The sequence below is a fragment of the Tetrao urogallus genome (assembly GCF_951394365.1).
Source record: "Tetrao urogallus genome assembly, chromosome: 13".
NCBI classification, from domain to species: Eukaryota; Metazoa; Chordata; class Aves; order Galliformes; family Phasianidae; genus Tetrao; species Tetrao urogallus.
In genome coordinates, this window is record NC_136826.1 from 13,387,241 (window position 1) to 13,409,205 (window position 21,965).

At 34.7% G+C, this 21,965-nt stretch overlaps 1 protein-coding gene across 1 annotated transcript in view; it reads left to right on the forward strand.

Annotated features, from left to right (window-relative positions):
• The window catches only part of DIAPH2 (diaphanous related formin 2), a gene marked incomplete at both ends in the record, with an annotated part of 142,713 nt that extends 121,448 nt beyond the window's left edge, over nucleotides 1-21,265 (forward strand). Inside the window, one exon of the mRNA XM_079541832.1 lies at nucleotides 21,201-21,265. Coding sequence (XP_079397958.1) covers nucleotides 21,201-21,265 — 65 coding nt within the window. The remainder of the gene's footprint in view (nucleotides 1-21,200) is intronic.
• Nucleotides 21,266-21,965: the final 700 nt, after the last annotated feature.

The following is a 21,965-nucleotide window of genomic DNA, read 5'->3' on the forward strand; positions in this document are numbered from 1 at the left end:
ATGACTTGTAATTAGTCTGAAGCTTTGGCTATGCCATTTTTATATGATGCATTTTAATAAATGTTGTAATACCTGCTAGGAAACCACATAGTGGTAGAATCAAGTACGCATATTCAGTTTTTGTTTATTCATAGCAGTGCAGCTCTTATTTTAAGAACATCTAGGTTTTGGCAGAGGTTAAAATTGGTTTAAAGACTTGATGAAGTGAATTCATAGTATAGAGATGATTAGTTACTGCATTCTTAACCATGTGAGATTGAATTTTTGTTGTAACATGTCCATGGAACATAGTATTTTGAATGTGTTCATAGGTTTGTGTGTTTAAATCCTATAGCCAGTGTCTTTCTCTTAAAATTTGAAAGTCTTTAGGTATATACATGGAACAGTATTGTTTCCAAGCCTTCATAAAGATGTGGATTTTATCACTAAATTTTTGTACACAAGTCACGCCCTGTTTTCAAACCCTTCAGTTCAAAGAAAAAAAGGAAAGCTTTTCTTTGTTTGTGAAGCTATTGAAAAGTTGTTTTTGGAGAACTAAATGCATGTTAACAGTAAGCAAGAGATTCTGTATAGAGAAATGATGCACACAGTAACTTTTTATGGTGTTCTGTTTCATTTTTAGGTAATATACATAATAAAACAGTAGCAAATCATCACTTCCAATTATCTCTTGGAGGTAAATATGCAGCTTAGGTACAAGCAGTCTGTTACTGACAGTTGTAACATTTCTGCCTTGTTGTCTGCAGGAATTGTTCTTCTGTCAATCTTGGCAGAAGACTTCTCTTAGAGGTCTTAGTGAAAGCTGCATTGTTGTGTTGCCTGGTGGTGGGGTGTGGAAGGAGCTAGAAATTGTGTCACAAGGAAGGTGGGACAAGTGAGAAATGAAGATCTCTGTTTTAGTTACAAGAAATTCATACAGACAGCCAGGAGGTGATGGCAGGGAGCATACTGAGCTGCATAGGACAGTACCTGGATTGAACTAAGTGGAACAGTTATACATCAGTGTTGAGTTAGCCAGGATCTGAAATCCAGATGAATTTTATGATACTTCAGAATGTGTGAATTCTCTTTTGTACACGTAGGAAAAATTTAGTTATTTCCTGAGCATACAGAATATCATTGGTTTATCAGAGCTGTAAATCAGAAAGAGCTGTTGTTGGAAATATAAATAGATCTTGATTAAAATATAGTAATCTGATTTTTCTTAGAAGATATTTACTTCAAATTTCATGTGAACTGCTGTATTAATAGTGTTTTCCTGCCCAGTAATTTGTAGTAAATTGTAGTCACCTTTATTCTAATTATTATCAGTTGGTAAGTATCATTCCTTCACTAATTGCATGTACCTACTACTCAGGCACATCTACTGATACCATCACCTGCACCTTGTGTTGGGACCACAGGAAATAGAGCTGGTGTTCAGCATCCTGGCTAAAAAACTGTGTCTGTAAGAGGAATATTGTAGCAACTATTGCATTATGTATATTTATATGCAGATATATGCTTATGCAGATCCTGTCCCATGGCCTGACCCAGGAAGCCCTGAGCACTGGGAAAAGTCAGAACGATTTTTTTCCACTGACACTTTTGTGGAGTTTCTCCCATTGTATTGCCTACTTTATTCATACAGCAGTGGTGGTTGTGAAGCATTGATAAAAGTCCTCTGATCCTATGAAACAATTTCCTTTTGACTCTTTTCCACTGAACGTTAATACAGAAAGTGGGGGTAGAACTGCAATGGCAGTATTTTGTGATCTGATGCATATGCTCTTAGGATCAAACAAAAGTCTGCTCTGGAAGCAACCTCTGTGGAGGTCATCCAATCCATCCTTCAGCTGAAAGTGAGTCCTTACATTAGAGTCTGTATCACTTAAGTATCCAAATAATTGGCTGTATTGGGTAAAACCTTCTCTGATGGCCAGCTGTCATAGCATTTCAGAAGAAAGTGTTCTGTAACTGGTTAAATGTGCTTTCCATACTGTCACATCGTTTTTAGTAGTCACATGGAATTTCTAAACCATAAAAACAACCTGTCCAAAGCTCTTCTCAAAGCAGAGGAGAGATCAGCACAAAAGCACCTTATTTTAAAAGGAAGAAAGCTATTGGAAGGTGACAGCTGGAATCCCAGTGCTTAATCTGTGTAATTAAAACTTTTCTAAGGAGCAGGAGAAGCAGGTTAGAATTGAGGTAGTTTTAGGAGTTAATTAGCAGGGTCTTTTTGAATATTAAGAATGCCTTTGAAGGATAAAGTTTTGAAAAGTAGTTCAGGCCTTTCAAACAGCATAAATTAAGGCAGAAACTTTTTTATACATCCTCAAGATGCAAACAGAACTATCCTCCCTTACTGATCCATATGCTTCCATCAGAAATATATGTACTTCTCAGTGTGTGATTCTCATTTGCTGATTTACAGTACAGATGATCCTTGTCATGTTTGTCAGTGTCCCTTGCTCTAATTCTAGCAGTTCTCAGAAGGACTTGTGGAGAAATCCTTCATTTCACGTTGTGTGTAGGAGTACCTCAGGCAGTATTTGGATGTAGCAAATTTCCAAGTAAAATGTTCCAAGACCAAGAGTATTATGTTTAAGAACATGCTATAGTCAACCTGCATTGCAAATTACGTGTGAAAGATAAAAACTCTTCTACAATGAGGGTCAATACACTTTCATCATTTGAAAAATGATATCTATTTTATCTCTTGCTTCATCTTGATGCTGTGTGGTGGGAATATGCAGGACTTAAAAGTCACTTCTGCTGTGCAGAAAATGAGAGTTATACCTGCATACCATAATATTACATATATATGTCCATGGAAGCACTTGTAAGTGCATAAAAATTCTTATGCTGGCACAAATCTTTTACGCCACAATGAAATTTTATGTTCACCCTAAGTGGACATCAGACTGATTCTGCATGCAAAAACATTTCAAGATGTCAAAATAATTTGAGTGAGAAAGGTATTACATAATTTTGGTTTATCAGTTTATAAACTTTGTTTCTCACTTGTAAATTTTGCTCTTATGATGATCTGTCTTGCCTGTTGGTTAGAATGCTTCATCCTCATTTACCCGATTCTCATGCATTGACAGAAAAGGATAAATTGTAATTATTTTATAATCTGAGAATGTTGCAATTTATTTTTATCTGAATAATGTTTTCAACCATGAGAGTGGGGAGCTTCTTTGCTGAGGATGAAAATATTTGCATCTTAATATAATTTTAAAACGGCAGACTTCAGTTTGGAAGTTTCAAACTTCAGTTTGGAAGTGGCTTCCATAGAAGCAAGTGCAATTAGTAGTGGTTTCATGGTATGTATCATTTTATTCCTATCTAATACATATTACGTAAAGGGCAGAAATTTGTTTTTAAGGTAATGTTGATTTTAGAAGTATAACCTGAAAATGAGTAAGCTGAAATACATTAGTTAACGTTTTCATGCAAAATCTTATGTGGTCTGAAGTCTTCCAATTCCTCACAGAATCATCGTAAAGAAATATTATGAACAAAAAAATGAATATTAAGTATGACCAACAGTGAGTGTTTGGGGCTTTCAGGGGAAAAGAGGTGGAAATGAGTGTGAGAGACAATTTTGGTGTTTTTGCTGTTATGTCAAACAGCGGCTGCTTCCAGCTTTAAGCAGGGATGTAGTAGTACAGTCAAGGTGACTTAACATTACAAAACCCACGGGCATATTGAATTTTCCATCTCTTCAGTAGATGATGTACAAATGAAAATAGACAGCAATGTGGTATTTATGGTTTATAAAACTAAGTATTTAAAGACATCCTAATAAACTTATCTTGAAAGCACTGCTGTACAGTAGGCGTGGTATCGTGACAGTGTCTCTGCAAATGCTTCAGATCCTGTGTGTTACTGTTGTGATACCTCAAATATTATACTGACATTCGCAGTCTTTGCACTGTGCTTTATTCACCAATATTTGTGATACGTGACATTCTTGCTAAGTACTGTCAGGTACAATATATCATGAAACAATTCTTTAGAGTATACACAGAGACTCCAATCTTTATGCAGGGACACATGTCCTTGAGAAGATGATATCCTGAGTTAAAAATTTTCTGTGCCCTACAGAATTGAAATTATTAGGAAACTCCATATGATAGGCTAAAGTAAAACGTTATCAAAATAGAACGTTTAACTTCAGGTGCAATGCTGGCAATTGAAAATTAGTTGTATGCTTCAGAATAGCAAATTTCTTACATGGCCTGTATTTGACAGTTCTTCCCACTCAGCTAACGTAAATCTACTTAAATTATTCTAAAGATCTTCAGACAAAACAAACGTTCCCAAGGCTTTAATTGTATCAACTGTGTACCTACTGATAACCTTCCTATCTATGAAGCTGTGGAGAGACGGGATGCAGGCTTTGGGGACTGATGGAGAAATTTTTAGGTTAATTCACACTTCTGGTTTTCAGGAACATGGACAAAGAGTTCATTTATCTTCTGTGCCCTTTGTGAAAGGGGACTGAAGTCATGGATTCTTTTGCAGCAAAATAGCTGGAGGTGGATTGGACCCAATGACTGCAAAAGAATTTTCATGATCTTTCTGAATCAGATATTATATTTTGGTTAAATATACGCCTTTCTTTTTCTTAGTGAAGAAAAAGAGATGGAAAATACAGAATACAGGTGAAGCTTTGGCTCAGCTGCATTCTTAAGCAATGCAGTTAGGAAGTGTATTAATTTCTACTTAAGAAGACTTCTGGACTAATTGCATAGTCATAATTGGATAAAATCATTTTGCATTTGTGACCAATTAAGGGGAAGGTGCACAATATAAGAATAGCTTTTTCCAAGTTCCGTACGTTTGGCCATGTAATTCTGTTTTTGTAATAAATAGCTAGAATGTGCTGGTAGGTATAATGCTGAGGCAACAAGACTGGATTGCATGTTGGTATACATTTAATATTTCTAATGTAATGCAAGTTCTGCATTATATGTTATTTATTCTGTTACCATGTTGCAGAGAAAATTACTACTTTTTATTAGATCATCTTTTTGAACTGTTCTGTAATTAACCACCAAAAGTAATGAATTCTAAATTGTTTTCAATTACTTATGACTAAAATTATCTTAAAATGAAAAAAAAAATTGGTTTTATTCCATGGAAAGTTTCACTCCTTTACCAGTGTTGTTGTAGTAGAGGTCTAGGGTAACCTGCTTTTAAATTAAATGTCAAATATAATTTGCCATTAGAAACAAAGTGTATGCGTACAGTCTGAAGGAAAAAAAAAAGACACTTCAGCATCATTTAATAGTGATTTATATGTAACATCAACTTTTAAAAATCAATTAGATGATGTCTGGCAGAACAAAAATATTAGAGGTGTGAAGGTGTGCTTGTGTGTACGTAGGTACAGACACCCCTACTTTTGCATGTGTTTTCTCACACATACAGTGCTGTCAACAGAGTAGACTGCAGGTTAGTCACAGACATTCTAGAAATAATAGATTTCATAATTTAATGTTTTTCATAAAATATTAATGACTTTTGAAATGTGGAATTCCTACTTTGTTGGTTCTGGACATCTCAGGATGATGTGTATATGAGCAGAGAGGTGATTGATGGAGAAGAGCAAAAAGCTGTAAAGTGTTTCTGCCAACAAAGAAACTCTGAGGCAGAAGAAATTGATGCACAGGCTATAAATTTGTCTCTCCATTTTTCCACTGCTTTTAGTTTTAATGTTACTTCCCTGCAGTCATGATCTGAAAGCTTAAAAAATTACCTAAAAGTCATAGCATATCAGTTTTAGTAAGTTGAAGTCAGCTTCTCTGCAGAATTTTGCAAAGCACGTTATTTAAACAATGTGGCTCAGTGAGTTGACAGCTTGATCTTAAAATTGATGCTGTCCTTAAGTAAGCGCTGCTATTGCTGCAAAATCACGGAGTTAAAATTCTTGCATATATTTTCTTACTATGGGCACTTTTCAAGGTATGCTGTTCCTCTGTTTCATCTAAGCAGAGTGTAAAAATGTCCACAGGAAATAAAGGTCCCCTTTTCACTTACACATTAACTGTGCTTAGCAAACATTCCTTCACTCTTAATTTTCTAAAAAAAAATGGCTACTGCTGCAAAGAAAATGCATAAATAAGCATTCTGCATTATATTTTTCTTTACTTATAAAATCATTTTATTTTGTTTGAATTATCATCTAAGTTTACGTAGTAATTCCTAAGGGCTATTAGATGATCATTAAATCTTGATTTTCTGTCAGGAGGAATTAATAATCTTGACTTCAGAGTGAATTTAGAAGCAGTAGGGGATTGGAGTCAAATATTTGAATACCATTTCAGTGTTGAATTGGTTATTCATGTTTCAACTCAGTCTGACTGGTAGATAAAAAAAATAAATTCAGTTCATAAATCCTTCTTTGCATTTTAATATTTGTTTTTGTATTTTTTTCCTCTCAGCTGGGTTAAAATGTACATGGTTTGGGATCGCTGCTTGGATGTTCTCCTTATGAACACCTTCTCAGTCAATTTCTAATAAAGATCACAGTAGCTGTACGCACAGATTGCATGTAAAGCTATCTTTAGAAATTGAACTTTGTAAGAGTGAGTTTCTGGATGAATTGGTCAATTTTATTTTAAAGGAAAGGTGAAGCTAAAGCAAATGCTTAATAGCCTGATATTGCCTTCCAATAAAATGTCACTTCATTGGGAACATATTAGAAACATGTTCTAGATATAATCATCAAATTAAGAAAGGACAGCTAACTTGTCTCCATTTTCCCCTTCTTTTTGCCTTCCGTTGTTGTCCTTGCATAGCTTCCTCCCTGTGCTTTTAGCAGAGGTGATGGGAAAAAGTTTTGAGAGCTTTTTATTTATTTACTTATACATAATACGGAAGGCTTTTTTCCCCCCATCACAGTGCTGACTGAAGTCCCCTTGGCTGTGTCTGTAGCATGGGCAGATGTTTAATGGTGTATTTGAGATTCTTGATCCACATGTGCACACTGCATCTACATCATGGTGCTCCTCCAGGCAGTTTTGCAAAGAAACCCATATGCACAGACCAGAAGTGACCTGACTTATTCTCTGCTGGGTACACCAAATAGAAGGATCAGAGCATATCTGTGAATTTTGTTTACTTTCTCTTTAGCCTATGGGCACATAAGAACTATTTTAGAAACTAAAATAAATAATAGATGTAAATTTATTTTCATTATATATAATTACTTATGAAGAAGTCTCACTGAAAAATTCTGGCTTAAGCTTTGAATAAATTAGAAATGATAAATTGGCAAAGAGGGGGAAAAATACAAAAAAAAAAAAAAAAAAAAAAAAAACCCACAAGAATGAGAACTTTTGCATTTGAAAAATAGCACTGAAATCATAGCCTTGATATTTAGAGCTACTGAGAGTATGGATATAAATACTAATGGTGAGCCCCAAATAACTAGTGTTACTATTTATTATTTCTGAATCCTTTATATGTGCTTGCTAAGAAGTAAGAATTGATGACATATTTAGAAGGGACTTCTAGAAATCATATAAGACAACCTCCAGCTTATGAAGCGTAAGTGTCACCTACTAGATGAAGCCAGCTGTGCTGTCAAGCCAGGTCCTCAAATCTTGTATGACTGCCTGATTACTTCATTCTACTGTTGCACTACATTTGTAATGAAGATTTTTTTTTTCCCCTACACTTAAGCTGCAGTTGTTGACTATTACCCCTTGTTATACCGTCTACATGACCAAGAAGAATTTAACTGTGTTTTTGCCTCACAAAAGTAAGACCTCACTTTGCAGTCACAGGTTGCAGTTAGAGATCCCCCCCTTTAGCTAAACAAGCTCTACTCCCTGAGCCTTTTTGTAGTTTGCGTGAATGGCTGTCTCATAGGTCATCTGACAAAAAAGGCAAGAGAAGGCATCCTGACAAAATGAATGCAGAGTTTCATAAGGGAGAAATACTGCAACTGCATGATGTGAATCCAAGTGTGATTTTTTACAGAAAGTAAATTTTACAAAGGCAGGAGGCCTGGAGATACAGGAATCAATTGTTACAGTGTCTTATTTGGATATGGCCAATATCAGTATTATTGATTTAAATATACATTTTGTAGGATACAAATTAGTAGTTAGTTATCTCACTTGTCAGTTATAGGGAGTGAGTTGTTTGCTTTTAATTGCATAGAGTCTGACTTGATGATTAAGCTATTTTTCAGAAAGAAGGAAGGAAAGAGCTTGGCTGCTGGCTAAACTACCAGGATTAGACTCAGAAAATCAGAGGTTAAGTGGTTTGCTTAACTGCTGACTGTTTGACCTTGAATTTTTAAAGATACTGAGATTTTCAGTGCCACTTAGATGTGTAGGTAATAATTCTACTAGACATTAATCAGCTCTGGGGGTTGAGGGAGTTGAAATGCCTTTATACTGTTGCCCTTAATTGTATCCTACAGTGGAAATAGTATTATTACTTCCTACCAGTGTTTTTGTTCCTGTAAATTTTTTGTTGTCATGACTGCATACATAATACCACATACTGGAGTCATGATGTAAAGACCATGCTCGTTTCTACTTTATTAATTTAGAGAGGAATTGAGCTTTTGGAGAGCGTCTTCATAAGAAGGATCTGTAGCCCTGCATATCACACCTTTTTCTTTATCTCTTCTTTACTTTTAAATTTATCTCTGTTACTTGGTGTGTCTTTGGACTAAGCTTCTAAATAAAGTGTACTTAAGCGGACTTTATATCGTATCAATCCTTTTTCCAGTTGAATAAAGATAGTGTATTTCTGGTGTAGCTTTGCTCACGTAGGGATGTTAAGCCACAGTGCCACATGGGTGCTGTTACGGGATGTCCATTGAACTTGCAGGTCAAGTTGTTATGCTTAAATGCAGTCATTTTTTTATTTACTGTTGTTTTCCTTGTTATTTTCTCTTGAAATGCTATGTAGGAAAGTTTGGAAATTCATTTTTTGATTCATCATATGCAGCTGATAGCATAGTTTAAAGGACAAATGAAATTTGAGGTTTTTAAGATTACATCACTGTCATTAATACTTAGAATATGCAAGAAAAGTGATTATCAATAGGAATTGTCAGCATCCAGAAAAGATATGTCTCAGTTCTGTCTTTTAGAAAGTGCTATCTAAAAAAGTCTAGTTCAAGAGAATGAAAAAAAAAAAAAAGTAACATGTCTTTTGACTAAAAGTTCAGTTCAATGAAGCGGGCTTTGCACTGCGTTCTCTGCAATCTCCAGCACTCTGCTGCTTGGATGATGGTTCATGATTTTCATTGCTTTGGCTTTAAAAGCAAGGAGAATTCCTTGGCTTTCCAGTTATCAAGAAAATCAATGAAGGAAAAAGTGAGTGATAGTTAGAAGACAGTACATCGTGAATCTCAAGTTCATGTGAACACACTGACTTTCTTATTTCTAAAGATGAAACTAGTTCAAGTGTTTAAAAAAAAAAAAAAATTCCCTCATGAAATTGAAGGCGCTCGTAGTTAAAACTGTTTACAGACAACAGAATATAATTCTAGGGGATATTGCCAGCTTTGGGCAAAAAGTATCTGATAGATTAGTCTTATTTTTGTGGCACCAAGGATGTATTTTCCTAATCATTTTATCTGGCAGCCAAGTTCCTACTCTCTTCTACCCCAAGCAGAGGCTCCTGGCTTTCTTTTCTTTCACCTGAATTAATTTCCTTGTTTGTGTGGTAAAACTTGATCTGGAGTTGTACTGTAGAGTTCCAAAAGGATTGGGGGGGAAGGGGTACACCTGAAAAGCAAAGTTTTGGTTTATAACAGGAAATAATTATTTTTCAAGGCTAGAAGACATCTTGCAGCACACAGGATACCAAAATCTCTTCCATGAAAAGGAGGATTATCAGGCAATTTTTGTCTTTATTAACAAATCAAGTTCTCTGCATTCAGGATATGCTTAAGGCCAAGATTTGTCCTTGAATGACTTGCTTGTTTTTCTGTACTGTTCAGCAGTAACCTGTTCTGACCCTCTTCTGCTACTTTGCACACAGTCAAGCTAACCTTGCCCTATCAATCTTTTCTGCATTTTCAGTCTGGGTAAACTTGAATAGCAGAATTTTTTTTCTCCAAAATCTGCTTTTGCATCTTTGTGTAAGATGTCATTCCTACTTCCCATCCAGTCAATGTGAATATGGATATAATATTTCAAGTTTTATATTCACATAAGGTTCATTATCTGAATAAGTGGGATATTTCTTAGTCTAGCTGTGTTATGGTGGATAAAAAGCCTGAGTGTGACTGCCTTCCTTTTTAATGATACCAGAGTGGTGTAGTTTCCTGTGGACCTATTGGTGCATCCCAATCAAAATTTTTGTAAGAATGGCTGCATTGACACATTCTAAAAATGCAGGAAAGATTAAAGAAAAGTAAAAATGAATATAATTTATCTGCAAAATGAAAACAAAACCAAGTAGAGTGAATTTGATATGAAGATTTTGTTGATGGAAGACTCCAGAAAAATTCGAAAAGTATATGTAATAATTATGTTTTATGTTCTGTAATGAAAAGGGCTAAGAATGGAGGTAAACAATAGGCAAAATGAGGCTTACCTTGTCATTCCTACTAATAAAGTAAGGAAATGCATATAAGATACTTTTTTCCTTTTCTTCTCATCACAGCTGAAACTAAGAAAGTAGTCATGGAGAATCATTTTCTCCCATAATGTAATCAGGAGGGAGAACATATTTTACCAGCTCTTCGTTGCATATTGTGCTTCAAATTTGTGATGATGGGAGCATAAATAAATGACTAGAGCATCTTGTGGCTGTTCACTAGCTAAACAAAAGGTGAAATACATGGTTGTTTGCTAATTAGAATTTAATTTTTCTGATTTGTGTGAGTGAAAAAAGTGCAGTTATTTGCTGTTCTTGAGTCTGCTTGGTAGTTCTTAGTTCCCCTGTTCATACTTTTGTATGCAACTCTTTTTCAGTTATCAGTGCAGAATTGCAATGTTGTATCAAAGGGTTATATAAAAGAGAATTTGATCATACTTTAAGTTTAGTACGTCAAGGAAGAATAGCTAGTAGATAATGTATTAAGGGAATTAATAACTGACAAAGAGGTTAGAGAACACAAGAGGATTGTCAGCAATTGATAGAAAGTAATTTAACTTTCAGAAACAATGCAGTAACCAAATGAGACTTAAAAGTGTAGAGCAACAGTTTTCATTGCTAAGTGAAGCTGGTAAAGTGTATTTTTCAAACAAAAATACCCACAGTCCCTCAGTTAGCAAGACGGGACAGTAAAGCTGCATTGAAGCCAGTCTGCGTGGCACAAGTCAGCAGATGGGTGGGTGTGGGTGAGCAGTCCATGTGAGGTCTTGAGCTTAACGATTTGAATTATCTTCGAGTTTCTTATCTAACGAGTTGAATTATTTTTCCATTTTTATAAAAGCTTTGGATAGTCCACTAAATTTTGCTGTAGAACGTTTTGAAGAAGCTCATGCCTTACAATGAACCATGGTTTTAAAGCTCCTTTTCTGCTGGTCACAGGGTAAATTAGTATCTACTGATTTGATGCAGGTTTTCTATGTTGTATGCATGTGTTACAGAAAAGATCTTGTAATCTCTCATTTTATCTAGATAAAATTCTCAAGGAGGGTGGTTGTGCTATTCCATATGCAGGGAACTGTTATAAGTTTGAAGTTTCACAAAAGAGACTTACAAATGCAAAATGTTGATAAGGAACTACAGAGCAGGTGTTTATTAGAAGGAGCAGCTGAGAGAAAAGGAGTCTTGTAAACAGAGTGGAAACGGTGTGTACAGTTAAAAGGCATTTAATATTTATTCAGTATCGTAAGGCAACCTTTCAGGTACTTTGATGTGATGATCTTTCATGCTTCAGGAGAGAATGAGAGAATCGGAAAAGGGCAAAAGGCGGTAACTGAAGTGATCTAGGATATTTGTTACTATATTAATTGAGGTTAGGTAGGTAGATAACCGACAGATAAAGAAAAAGAAGACAAGTGGAGTGTTTATGTAAGGCTTATATAATGGCTTTTGTTCCTGAAACTCTTTGGATATGTGCTACTCAGGAGAAGGTCATGGCTGGATTGAGGAAGGAAAGAATAATTTTCTCATGTAGTCAGCATGTTACTACCATTTTATTATAGTAGCATTCATTTACGTAGAAGTGTTTTTATTCATATTATGAATGTCAGCATTAGCATTTAGATATAGGTATTTCTAAATCAATAATTAAAAATACATGGAAATATTCTCATTTAAGTCGTACATCTCTCACCTAACTTCGAGTTTTAGTGTAAGTTAATTTCAACTGAAAGTGCTTAGAAGGCAGCATACAATCATTTAACAGAATATTAAAAAAAAAGTGTAGGGAACATTAAGATTTTATCACTGCATGACAAAAATGATGTTAACCTTGGCGTTGCTTTCTCCAGAGCTCCTTTTCTTAGTGGTAATTAATTTTATGAAAGTTCATACTTTCTGAAGTCTGCAGCTCTGGTTGGTGTTGAGATATTGAAAGATGCCAATTAATTTTCCATTTCTTCTTTTGTCCAGAGAGTGCAACACTTGTGGGTTTTAATAAAGTATTGTCTGTTAATTGGTGGCCTGGAGAGTATCTTCAGTAGAAATAGCAGGATGAGGAAGGTTTCTAAGCTCAGTCAATAGAAATAGCTTAACTTCTTTTTAGCTTTGCATAGTTCATTTGTTCTTTAAAATAAAGCAAAATATGTATTTGAAAGTTTTGGAACTTGCATTGAGAACTTCATGCATATCTTGTTATAAATAGGGATGTGTTATTTGGTGTCTGTCAAGCCACATCTGGTCTTTTAGCACAGATAAAAATTTTTAGGGGCTTTATTCATAATGTATAATACAGGTTATCAGCATTATTGCAGCTCATTGTTTAGTAAAGAAGGGTATATATTTTCTCATCTTGGATCTTTAGAGTAGCTTGACCTCAGAGAAGAAGTTATTGTGTATATATGTGTTTTGCTTCTAGAGAAGCTATGTCCAAATGTATACAATTGCATTTTTTAAAACGTTTGTCAATTTAGTCAGACCCATTGTGAAGTAGTATTTGGTTATAGGGTCTTAAAAAGCCCTAAATGTTAAACGTGCTTCTGAATATGCAGTGATGGTACACTTAAGCATTGTTTTCCCTGTATTGTTTGTAAATGGACTATTAAGGCTGTCATAAAATAGTCGCCAGTTTTAGGAACTGTCTGAATTGCATGTGTTGTAATGGTGTGCTACCTTCACTGCACATTCTTTGAGGTCCTTGCAGAAGGAACTATATTGATAGAGCGGGGATAAATTGGCAGATTTTGCAAGTATGTTTTGTATCATCACGTGCATTTTTGTTTAGTTTCATTTGCAAAGCAGATCCAGATTATGGATTTATTTTTCTGATAGTCTAAAATTATAAAAATAACATTTTTATGAATTACTTTAATAAGCAATGCAAATTTGATTCACATGATTGGCATATGTCTTTGTTGCAAATAATTTATAGTAAAAGTCGCATGTTAAGTAAATCTCTGTTGTTATGTCTAAGCAGGTAAGAGGTGATGAAATGTTCTTGCCAGGTTCAAGCAAGAGCCCTTTTTTAGTACAGGAGCCCTTTAATGTTGTATGATGAAGGTGCAGATGGGAACGGATGACTGCAGCCTGTGCCAGCTGGTCATACAGGAGTGATGTCGTTTTAAGTTTTCTCATAGCATATTCAGTTCTGTTTAAATATTGCAAAATGCTGAATTGTAAATGTTAACCTATCCATGAATAAAAAATGTTGATATTTTATTTAATCAAAAAATAATTATGGATGGTCTGCCTTTATTGTATTATTTAAAGTATTTCATTTTACATGTAGACTACAAGTTATTGCAGAGTTATGTTTTTATAAAGAGAATTTGTTTCTGATGCATAAAAAATAAAAGAGGCAGTCTTTTGCAGGATATAAAACAAATTGTTTACTTTTGACAAGGGCTGTCAATTGTGTGGGTACAGGGGAAAAATTGGTGACGTTTTGTGTGCAAGAGCAGGAGAGAATAAAGTGTTATTGGAGTGTTACTCTCGTTCTGAAATCCCTTTGCAGAAAAGAGAGGTTTGAGTTCATTGCTTCCATATTCTATGCAAAGAATAAAGTATTTGTGCATGGGAGATGTAACTTTCAGTATTTAAGCTGCTAACTGATAAAACTGAAAAGTGTGGGTAGGAGTGATGATCCTACTGAGACAAATGTGTTCGTAAGCAGCCCTTTAATAAATAATTGTAAGGAATAGTTGGAAAGCTTCCCCTTTTGACTTTCATCTGGCAGTTTTTGATTGTAACTTTGTAAAGGAATAGATATTGACTTCTATCAGGCAATTTTGGAGAAGAGGTGAAGAGCCTTCTTTCATGACTGTACGTTTTGTCAAATCGTATACTTACATTTGAAGTGCAAAGTGAAAGCTGATGTCAAGAAATGCCTTCAGCACAAGCTGGTGTTGGTCTCTCATGACTTTCTTCTTTCTTAAAAGTATCAGATTAGATTCTAAAATGATGGCGATCTAGCTGGACATAGACACGTTTATTGCAGGCTCAGCATCCATTACATATCATTAGCGAAAGGAGGCAAGGGACGGGGGGACCACTTCGATGTCACTTTGATTCTTTTTAAGGACAAATGCATTCAGATGAAAAGATGCTAACTTTGTCTGCTCGTATACTTAAAGTTCAGAACCTATTACTGTATTTCTCTGTCCTGTTTGTAATGTTATGGTCAATTTCAAAGCAAATACAAATTGTGAGAACAGTAGTGTGAATAGGGGAGCTGGGAATATCAAATTTTGGAAGCTATTTTGAATTATTTAAATATTTATTTTTTAAATGATTTAAATATGGTTTACCAGCATCATATCAGTCTGTTCAAAATGTGTGTACACGTTTGTGCTGTCACTCTTTCTAGCAGTAAAATAGCAGGTACAGCTGAAATAGGGAAATGTCTTTGTATCAACAAATCTGTCATTTCTGACATAAAACGTTTTTTATAAGAGACTCTAATTTTACTTGTGAACAACTGCTGAAAGTCTGTGTGTACTCACGAAAGAGATGCGTTCTGTATTTGGGAGCTGAAGTTTCTTGCTTACTAAAGGAGACCTAAGTTGTTTACTCTCTGAAATATGTTACCTTTCTAATTCATAAGCAAAACTCACTTTACGTGACATGGAAGGATATGTGAATAAATTTAATTTTATTGCAGTGCATCTCCTTTACTGTTTCTTTGTTACTACTGCTTGGACTTGACCTTCTTCCAGGATTTGACACATCACGTTTGTCCTGTGGGATTTTATATATTACTTTATGGAGTACTTTGTGTTGTCTCATTTGGTTTAAAACAAATCATATATTCATGTCCTAAATGTTTCACTAGTCAGAATAATTAAGTTGATCAGGTCTGAGAGCAATGGAAGGAAAATAATAGGGTCATTGAAGCATTCAGGCTCTAATGGGAACCTGAGTTCATTCAGATATCAAATCCAATAATTGCTTTACACCTGTATATACAGTCCCTGTGAGCAAGTTCACATTAAAGGTTTAGTGGTACAGTTTCAGTGCTGTGCTTGAAGGGGAATCTTAGTAGTTTTCAAAAGACTACATTATTTTGAATTTTTCAGCAGTTTGTTGTTTTTGTGTATCAGTTATAGTCGGCTCTGACTGCTCATCGTTGTGCACTGAAAAATATTTCTGCATATCATACCTCAAGTAAGAAATTCTCACGAGTAATGCATTATAAATTACATCTAATAGCAATCAGAAAAATCTGAGGACTATCTTATGAGTTCCACTGCTTTGAATCAATTAATATTAGTCAAGTTAGAGGGATGAGGAGCAGTAGATTTAACTGAATACTGTGTGTGTGTGTGTGTGTGTGTGTGTGATCGTGTGTAGTGAAGCCTGAGGGTCGTAAGCAGCTGTGATTGCTACTTGTAAGAGGCAATTTCGGAAGGGTGGACTAAAAGTCAGTATTAGTGAGATTACGATAGCAGTGAAGCAATAATTGTAACTTTGTGATGTATGCTGAGTTCTGTGACAAAATATCTGTGAACACCAGTGGTGCAGGATGCCACAGAAATTGAAGAAAATTTCATCACAAATGAGAAGTTAAAAATACTGACTAGGAAAAAGAAAATGACAGCTATTCGTAGTAGGTTTCACTAAATTCCAGACTCAGATGCTGGTCACAGTTCTGATTATTACTGATCGTATTCAACCTGATGCAGTCATTCCTCTCTTTCTTTGTTTTCCCACCTTTCCTTAGTTCTCGCTTGAGAATTAAAACAGGAAAAGAAATGGAAAATGGCTGTATGTGTGCCTGCACTGTACTGACGTGAAGGCCTTTTTTTCCTCTGTAATTTTAAAAGCCAATTACCCTTGGAGGGAAGGAGAAAAATAGATTGATTTCTCTTGTAACCCCTGAGGCGGGCATATGTTGTCTCAAACTGAGGCTTTTCCATCTCAACTCTTGTAGAAGAACTTTCAATGCATATCCCAAGTGGTACTACTAACAAAGGAAGCAAAGTTAAATTGAAATATTAAATAGATCATTTAAAGGTTTAAGGAATTTCAGCTTATTGGGCTTAAGCTTTTTTTTTTTTTTTTTGTGAAGTCCGAGCTAAGCTGTAGTAAATCTTATTTTAAACATTGAAAATAAAAATTGCAGATGCATTTACAGAAAAAATGTTAAATGTACTAGATTTTTTTCAGCTATAAGTAAGATAAGTTTGACAGAATTGTGATACAAAAGGTCAGCATCATAGACTTCTGTTGCAGAAGTGTTATTTTTCTGTTCCCATACCATGTTGATTGTGCTTACAGCTGGATTATGCTGAGCTGTGAGATGTCTTCACACGTTTAACATTTACATTTCTTATGTTATTCAATTTTAAAGCATTTTATCTGTAATACAGAATGTAAAGAAGTGCTGTTTTGGACTGCTGGTATTTGTTTTTGTACACCGTTTTGTACAGTGTGTACCTGTTCTGGTTAAAATAAGTGTCCAAAATACTAAATAATAGTAATAATAAATTAAAAAAAAAAAAATTGCTCCCTTAACTCAGTTTTAAAACTTGTATTTTCTTGTTTAATCACTTGCAAGAAAGATCTTTTGGACAGTGTTATTTTAGAGTGCTTTTTGATGTGCTGTTTTGGTTTCATTTCTCCCATTGCTGATCTTTACCTCACTGAGTGGGGCTTTTTTGTTTGTCTGTTTATTTTTTTAATATGAGAGACACATTTTGAAAGTTTGAAATTAAATGTTACAGAGATGGGCAGTATCTTAACAGAATTGAGGTTATGAAGAGCTACTTTCTCTCGAGATGCTGTTTCTCAGAAAGATTTTGTTCCAGACACTGAAAGCAGGGTTGAAGCTCTTAATTTCCATGACTATTTTATTCCTTAGTTTATATTCTGTAATTATGTCATTGATACAGGCTAGACAATGTAGAGAACATAGTTATAGCTGGTACGGAGGTGCTCGCAAGATTTTTTACAAATTCTGCTTCTGTCATTTGTTGTCAATTGCTGTTTCTAAAACAATGTACCTTTCACTTTTGATAAGCTAAAATGACAAAGACGAATGCAGTGAATAAGAAAAACAATCAAGTTCTTGTCATAAGTTTCTTTTCAGAGCAACTGATAATATGCTGTTACATCAAATTGCATTGTAGTTTGGCTCTAAATTTCCCTGTGAATAGACGGCTGAAGGAGAAAACTACAGGCTAGCCAGGATAAAGTGGTACAAATTGATTCTAATTTATCCAGATGTTAATCTTTGACATGATATAGCAAATATTTAGGTATTTTACTCAGATCAAAGAGATGATTTATGTTTCTTTAACTTCCATCTTCTAAAGGTGGAATGCTGATGTCATCAATATCACAGATGCGTTGTTTGTTCCCTGAAATTGTCACATGATAGTTCACATTTAAAACAGAAGTGTCTTGCCTACTCCTTTTTAGCATAGTGTAGTTGTTCTGTTCTTATGTGAAACTTCCTTGATCTTCTGATTGATTTTGATGTTATATTGTTTGTGGTGCTTGCTGAACTACCAGGAACTGCATGAGTGTTTTCCCTTGGGCTGCTCATGAAAACAAGATGTGTTTCAATAGGATTTCCCAGTGAACAAAATTTTACATGAATGAATAAATATTTGATGCAAATGCTTTCATTGATTCCCAAAAGTAGAAAGGCCTTTCAGATTCCCTTACGGGATGCATTTCTACATCCTTTACAAAGTCAAAATTCTTTAAAAAATGAAATTTTAAGTATTTTAATCATGTTGGGTTCCTTCCTTATATGATCTTTCTGAAGTCAACATGAGCAGGTACCCGTTTTAACATTTTTTTTATCATCGGATATGATGATTTTTTTCACCTTGCGATAAGTATTAAAAAAAAAAAAAAAAAAAAAGTAGCAACTGAGCGTGCAAATTAGTAGAGTGGACTTCTGAATAAGTTAGCATTTCAGAGTTTCCCTTATGAGGCTTGTATCCTCCAACATGAGCACCAGCGCAGGAATTGCTAGCTGAGCACCCAGAGACCTATGCTATCCCCTTTTTGAATTCACCATTTTACCACTACTGTGGGATTTATTTATATGATTAACTAAGACATTTTTTGTGTGTTGTTCAGTTTTGAGGGTCCTTTGACCATTGCATTTGAAGAAGACAAAATAGTTTTGGTAGTACTCTTCTCTCAAAAGCCTTGTTGTTTTTTTTTTGTTTTTTTTTTTTTTTTTTTTAGCCAGTTTTCCTACAAGTTTTAGATACTTCACCTTTTCCATTTAGCTAACTGCTCAAAATGTTTTTTCAAAATAAATAAACAGTAGTTATCTGTACCAGTCATGTTTGATTGTTGGCATTTTTTTTATTTTATCCCTAATCTAAGGGTGACAATCTAAGTTATGTATGGTAGTAACTTGAATACTATTCTGATAAGCATTATCAGAAGGTCTGCAGAAAAATAACATTTTGAATGCAATCATGTGTTTGAGTTGGTAGCTTTTAATAACATAGTTTTAATACTCTGACTGAAAAAAAAAATTCCTAATGAACTAACCAAATGATGTTCCAAGCTCAAGTTACAGTGGTTTACAGTACGCTTACTTATTGTGTTTACTATAGTACCCTAATCTTAATATAAGGCATGTAAAAAACACTTTTTGTGGTTGTTACCTATTAATACAGATTCTAATTGAGTATCTTTAAAATACAGTTTTGTACAGTATGCCTTTCTCTATTATCAGATAACACAGTCTTATGACTGGGCAGTTCGATCGTACACTGCCTATATTATTACTGTCATTGATTGTTCATAAAAAGTTAGGTTTATAATTAGTAGAGCACAAATGTGCTACCTGGCAAAGTAAGTAAGTAGAAAGCACAACAGAAAAATCATTTAATCTTGATATTGCACTTCTGCAAAATCTCATTTATTTTTCTCCTAATGTAACTGAGTTTCATGCTGATAAAAAGCCACTGAGTTAATAAATCTGTTGCAGCTATTGAGATTCCTCTTTTAATAACAGAACTAATGCAAAAGCGTTAAGGAAAGGAAAACATATTTGTAGAGCAAATTTTTTTGGAAAAATATTTTCCTGTTGCTAACCAATGTGTTACTAATTGATTTTAATAGTAGTGTGTTACACATACAGAATGTAAGTGAGAAGGTCTGAAGGTTGAAGTCGCTGAATGACATCGACTTGAAATACACTGCCTAAAAATTTGTATTTTTTATTGCATGGCAGACATTTATACACTAAGCTTATTATGGTCTTGTTATCTTATATTACTAGATCCATATTACAGGTTCAGTGATGCTCAACACCTTTTCAAATATTTTATACATTGTAGATATTATTTATTCCCAGAACAGTTAAATCAGCCACTGAGGGCAGTTATCACTGGACTCTTTACTCTTCGCTGTTAAAGATGAGCAGCAGCACATGTGAATTGGTAACTCTCCATCTTGGGTTTTAGACAGCATTTCTGTGCTCGTAATTTCCAGTGCCTAGTGACTGCAACCAGTGTAGAGATTTATTCCCATGCAAAACAGATTGACTTAGGGTAATTTGAATACTTTATGCATGGATAAATTCATTAGGAAAAGGAGGCAAGGCAGAACTATAAAAAGAACAAAATATCTTGCTAAAGGAGCCTTAATTCCCTATAGCATTGGAGATACTTCTATTGAATAGGGAAAAGGAAGGCTGATTTTGCAGAGCACTTGCAGTCTTCACAAGCATCCTCTGTTGTGGTCCGGAAATAGTTCACTGATCCCTGACTACCCCAGAACTTCATTTAATGTTTTTAGGCCGTTTCTGACTTGGTTAGGTTATAATATAGTGAATCTTTTTCAAAGAATATATTTTACCCATTAGACAGGGCATGTACTGGGATGCCCTGATCCTGTATCAATGACGGTCTGGTACTGATGCAAACAAAGAACAGTAACATGGATGTAAAACAAGAGAATACAAGAGGCTATAATAAAAATAAACAGTGACCAAAAAATAAAATGAAATTATGCAGCAAGACCTCATTTGAAAAAGATCAAGACCTCCAGAAAGTTAAGCAGGGGCACTTAGTTGTGGTTGGTAGTCTATGATTGTCTTTTTTTCCCATGAAAGACATATTATTCATTGCAATAATTACTGTGTAATATTTCATACTAAAAGTTCACATTGTACAATCAGGAAATGCTTAGGAAATGGCTGATTTGACTGTTCTATTTTCAACTCGGTACTAAATCATAGCAAGTAGTCTAGCACTTTGGTACTCCCAGCATCTTATAATAGGCTTTCCACTACCATGTTGGTTAGTTCAGTCTTAGGGTCTTGATATATATTTTTCCAGAGATTTCTGCACGTAGGTCATTTATAATATGAGGCATTAACCCAGAATTTTGTTAATTGTGTGCTGTTTCCAAGGGGACAGTGTTTCAAGATTCTCTTAATGCTTTTATCACCTGATTTCTCAGATTAAGAAAGTAATTTACTGCTGATTGCAGAACTCTTGAACTCAGTCTGGCAGCTGTAGTGTGAAACTTTCCTGATCCAATCTCTTGGTTACTTGTTTACATATCATTTGAAATGTTTTTCAGGGCTGTTTGGAAAACCTCTTGATGTTGCACTATCCGTTTTTCAAATCCTACAGTAATTTGTTTTTTCTGTCTTTACATTACAGATAACAGACAAGTGGTTTTGGAAGACTCTCGTACTCGTCACAGTGGAACAAGAGCAGCTATATGATTCTTCTGATGCCAAAGAATTTAGTGAATTGTTTTATTTACATTTACATTGATATATTTTTGAGAGTTTATCATCCAAATTGGCAACGATCACAAAAGAATACTGGTATTGACTAAATGCAAAAGATGTTTAAGTAATTTTTGTTAAATAATCCACATACTGTATCTAATTACCCCAACTACAAAGATCTGTAAACAGTGTTTAACAGCAAGGTCTTTTTTTTTGTTCTTTTTTCTTCCTTTTTCTTCCTTTTTCTTCCTCTTTACTTTTTTTCCTTTCCTTTTTTTAAAGCTGGTAATTTAAATGAAAGGAGTTGGGGGTTCCTAGAAAGTGCTTTACATGGCTAAGAAAATAGACCTTTATTGAAAGAATACAGATGTGGATTCCATTTGCAGTTCTCATTTGGACCTGAAAGGAAAAAAGTAATAAAATTGTATGTTAAAAAATTCAGAGATGAACTGATGTACAGAATCGTTTTTGTAACCATAAGAACGCAATGCATAGCCCCAGTGAGGTTGCTGGGAATCTGTGTCTCTATGTAAAGCCTGGTGGATTCAGCAAGTTTGGCTGCAAGTAGGTTATACCACATATCTACACTTTTGGTGACTTGAATGATGTATAATCTTATAAAATTATCACTGCTAAAAATAAAAAATAAAAAAATAAAACAGAGCATAGGATTTCGCCAAAATGAAACGAT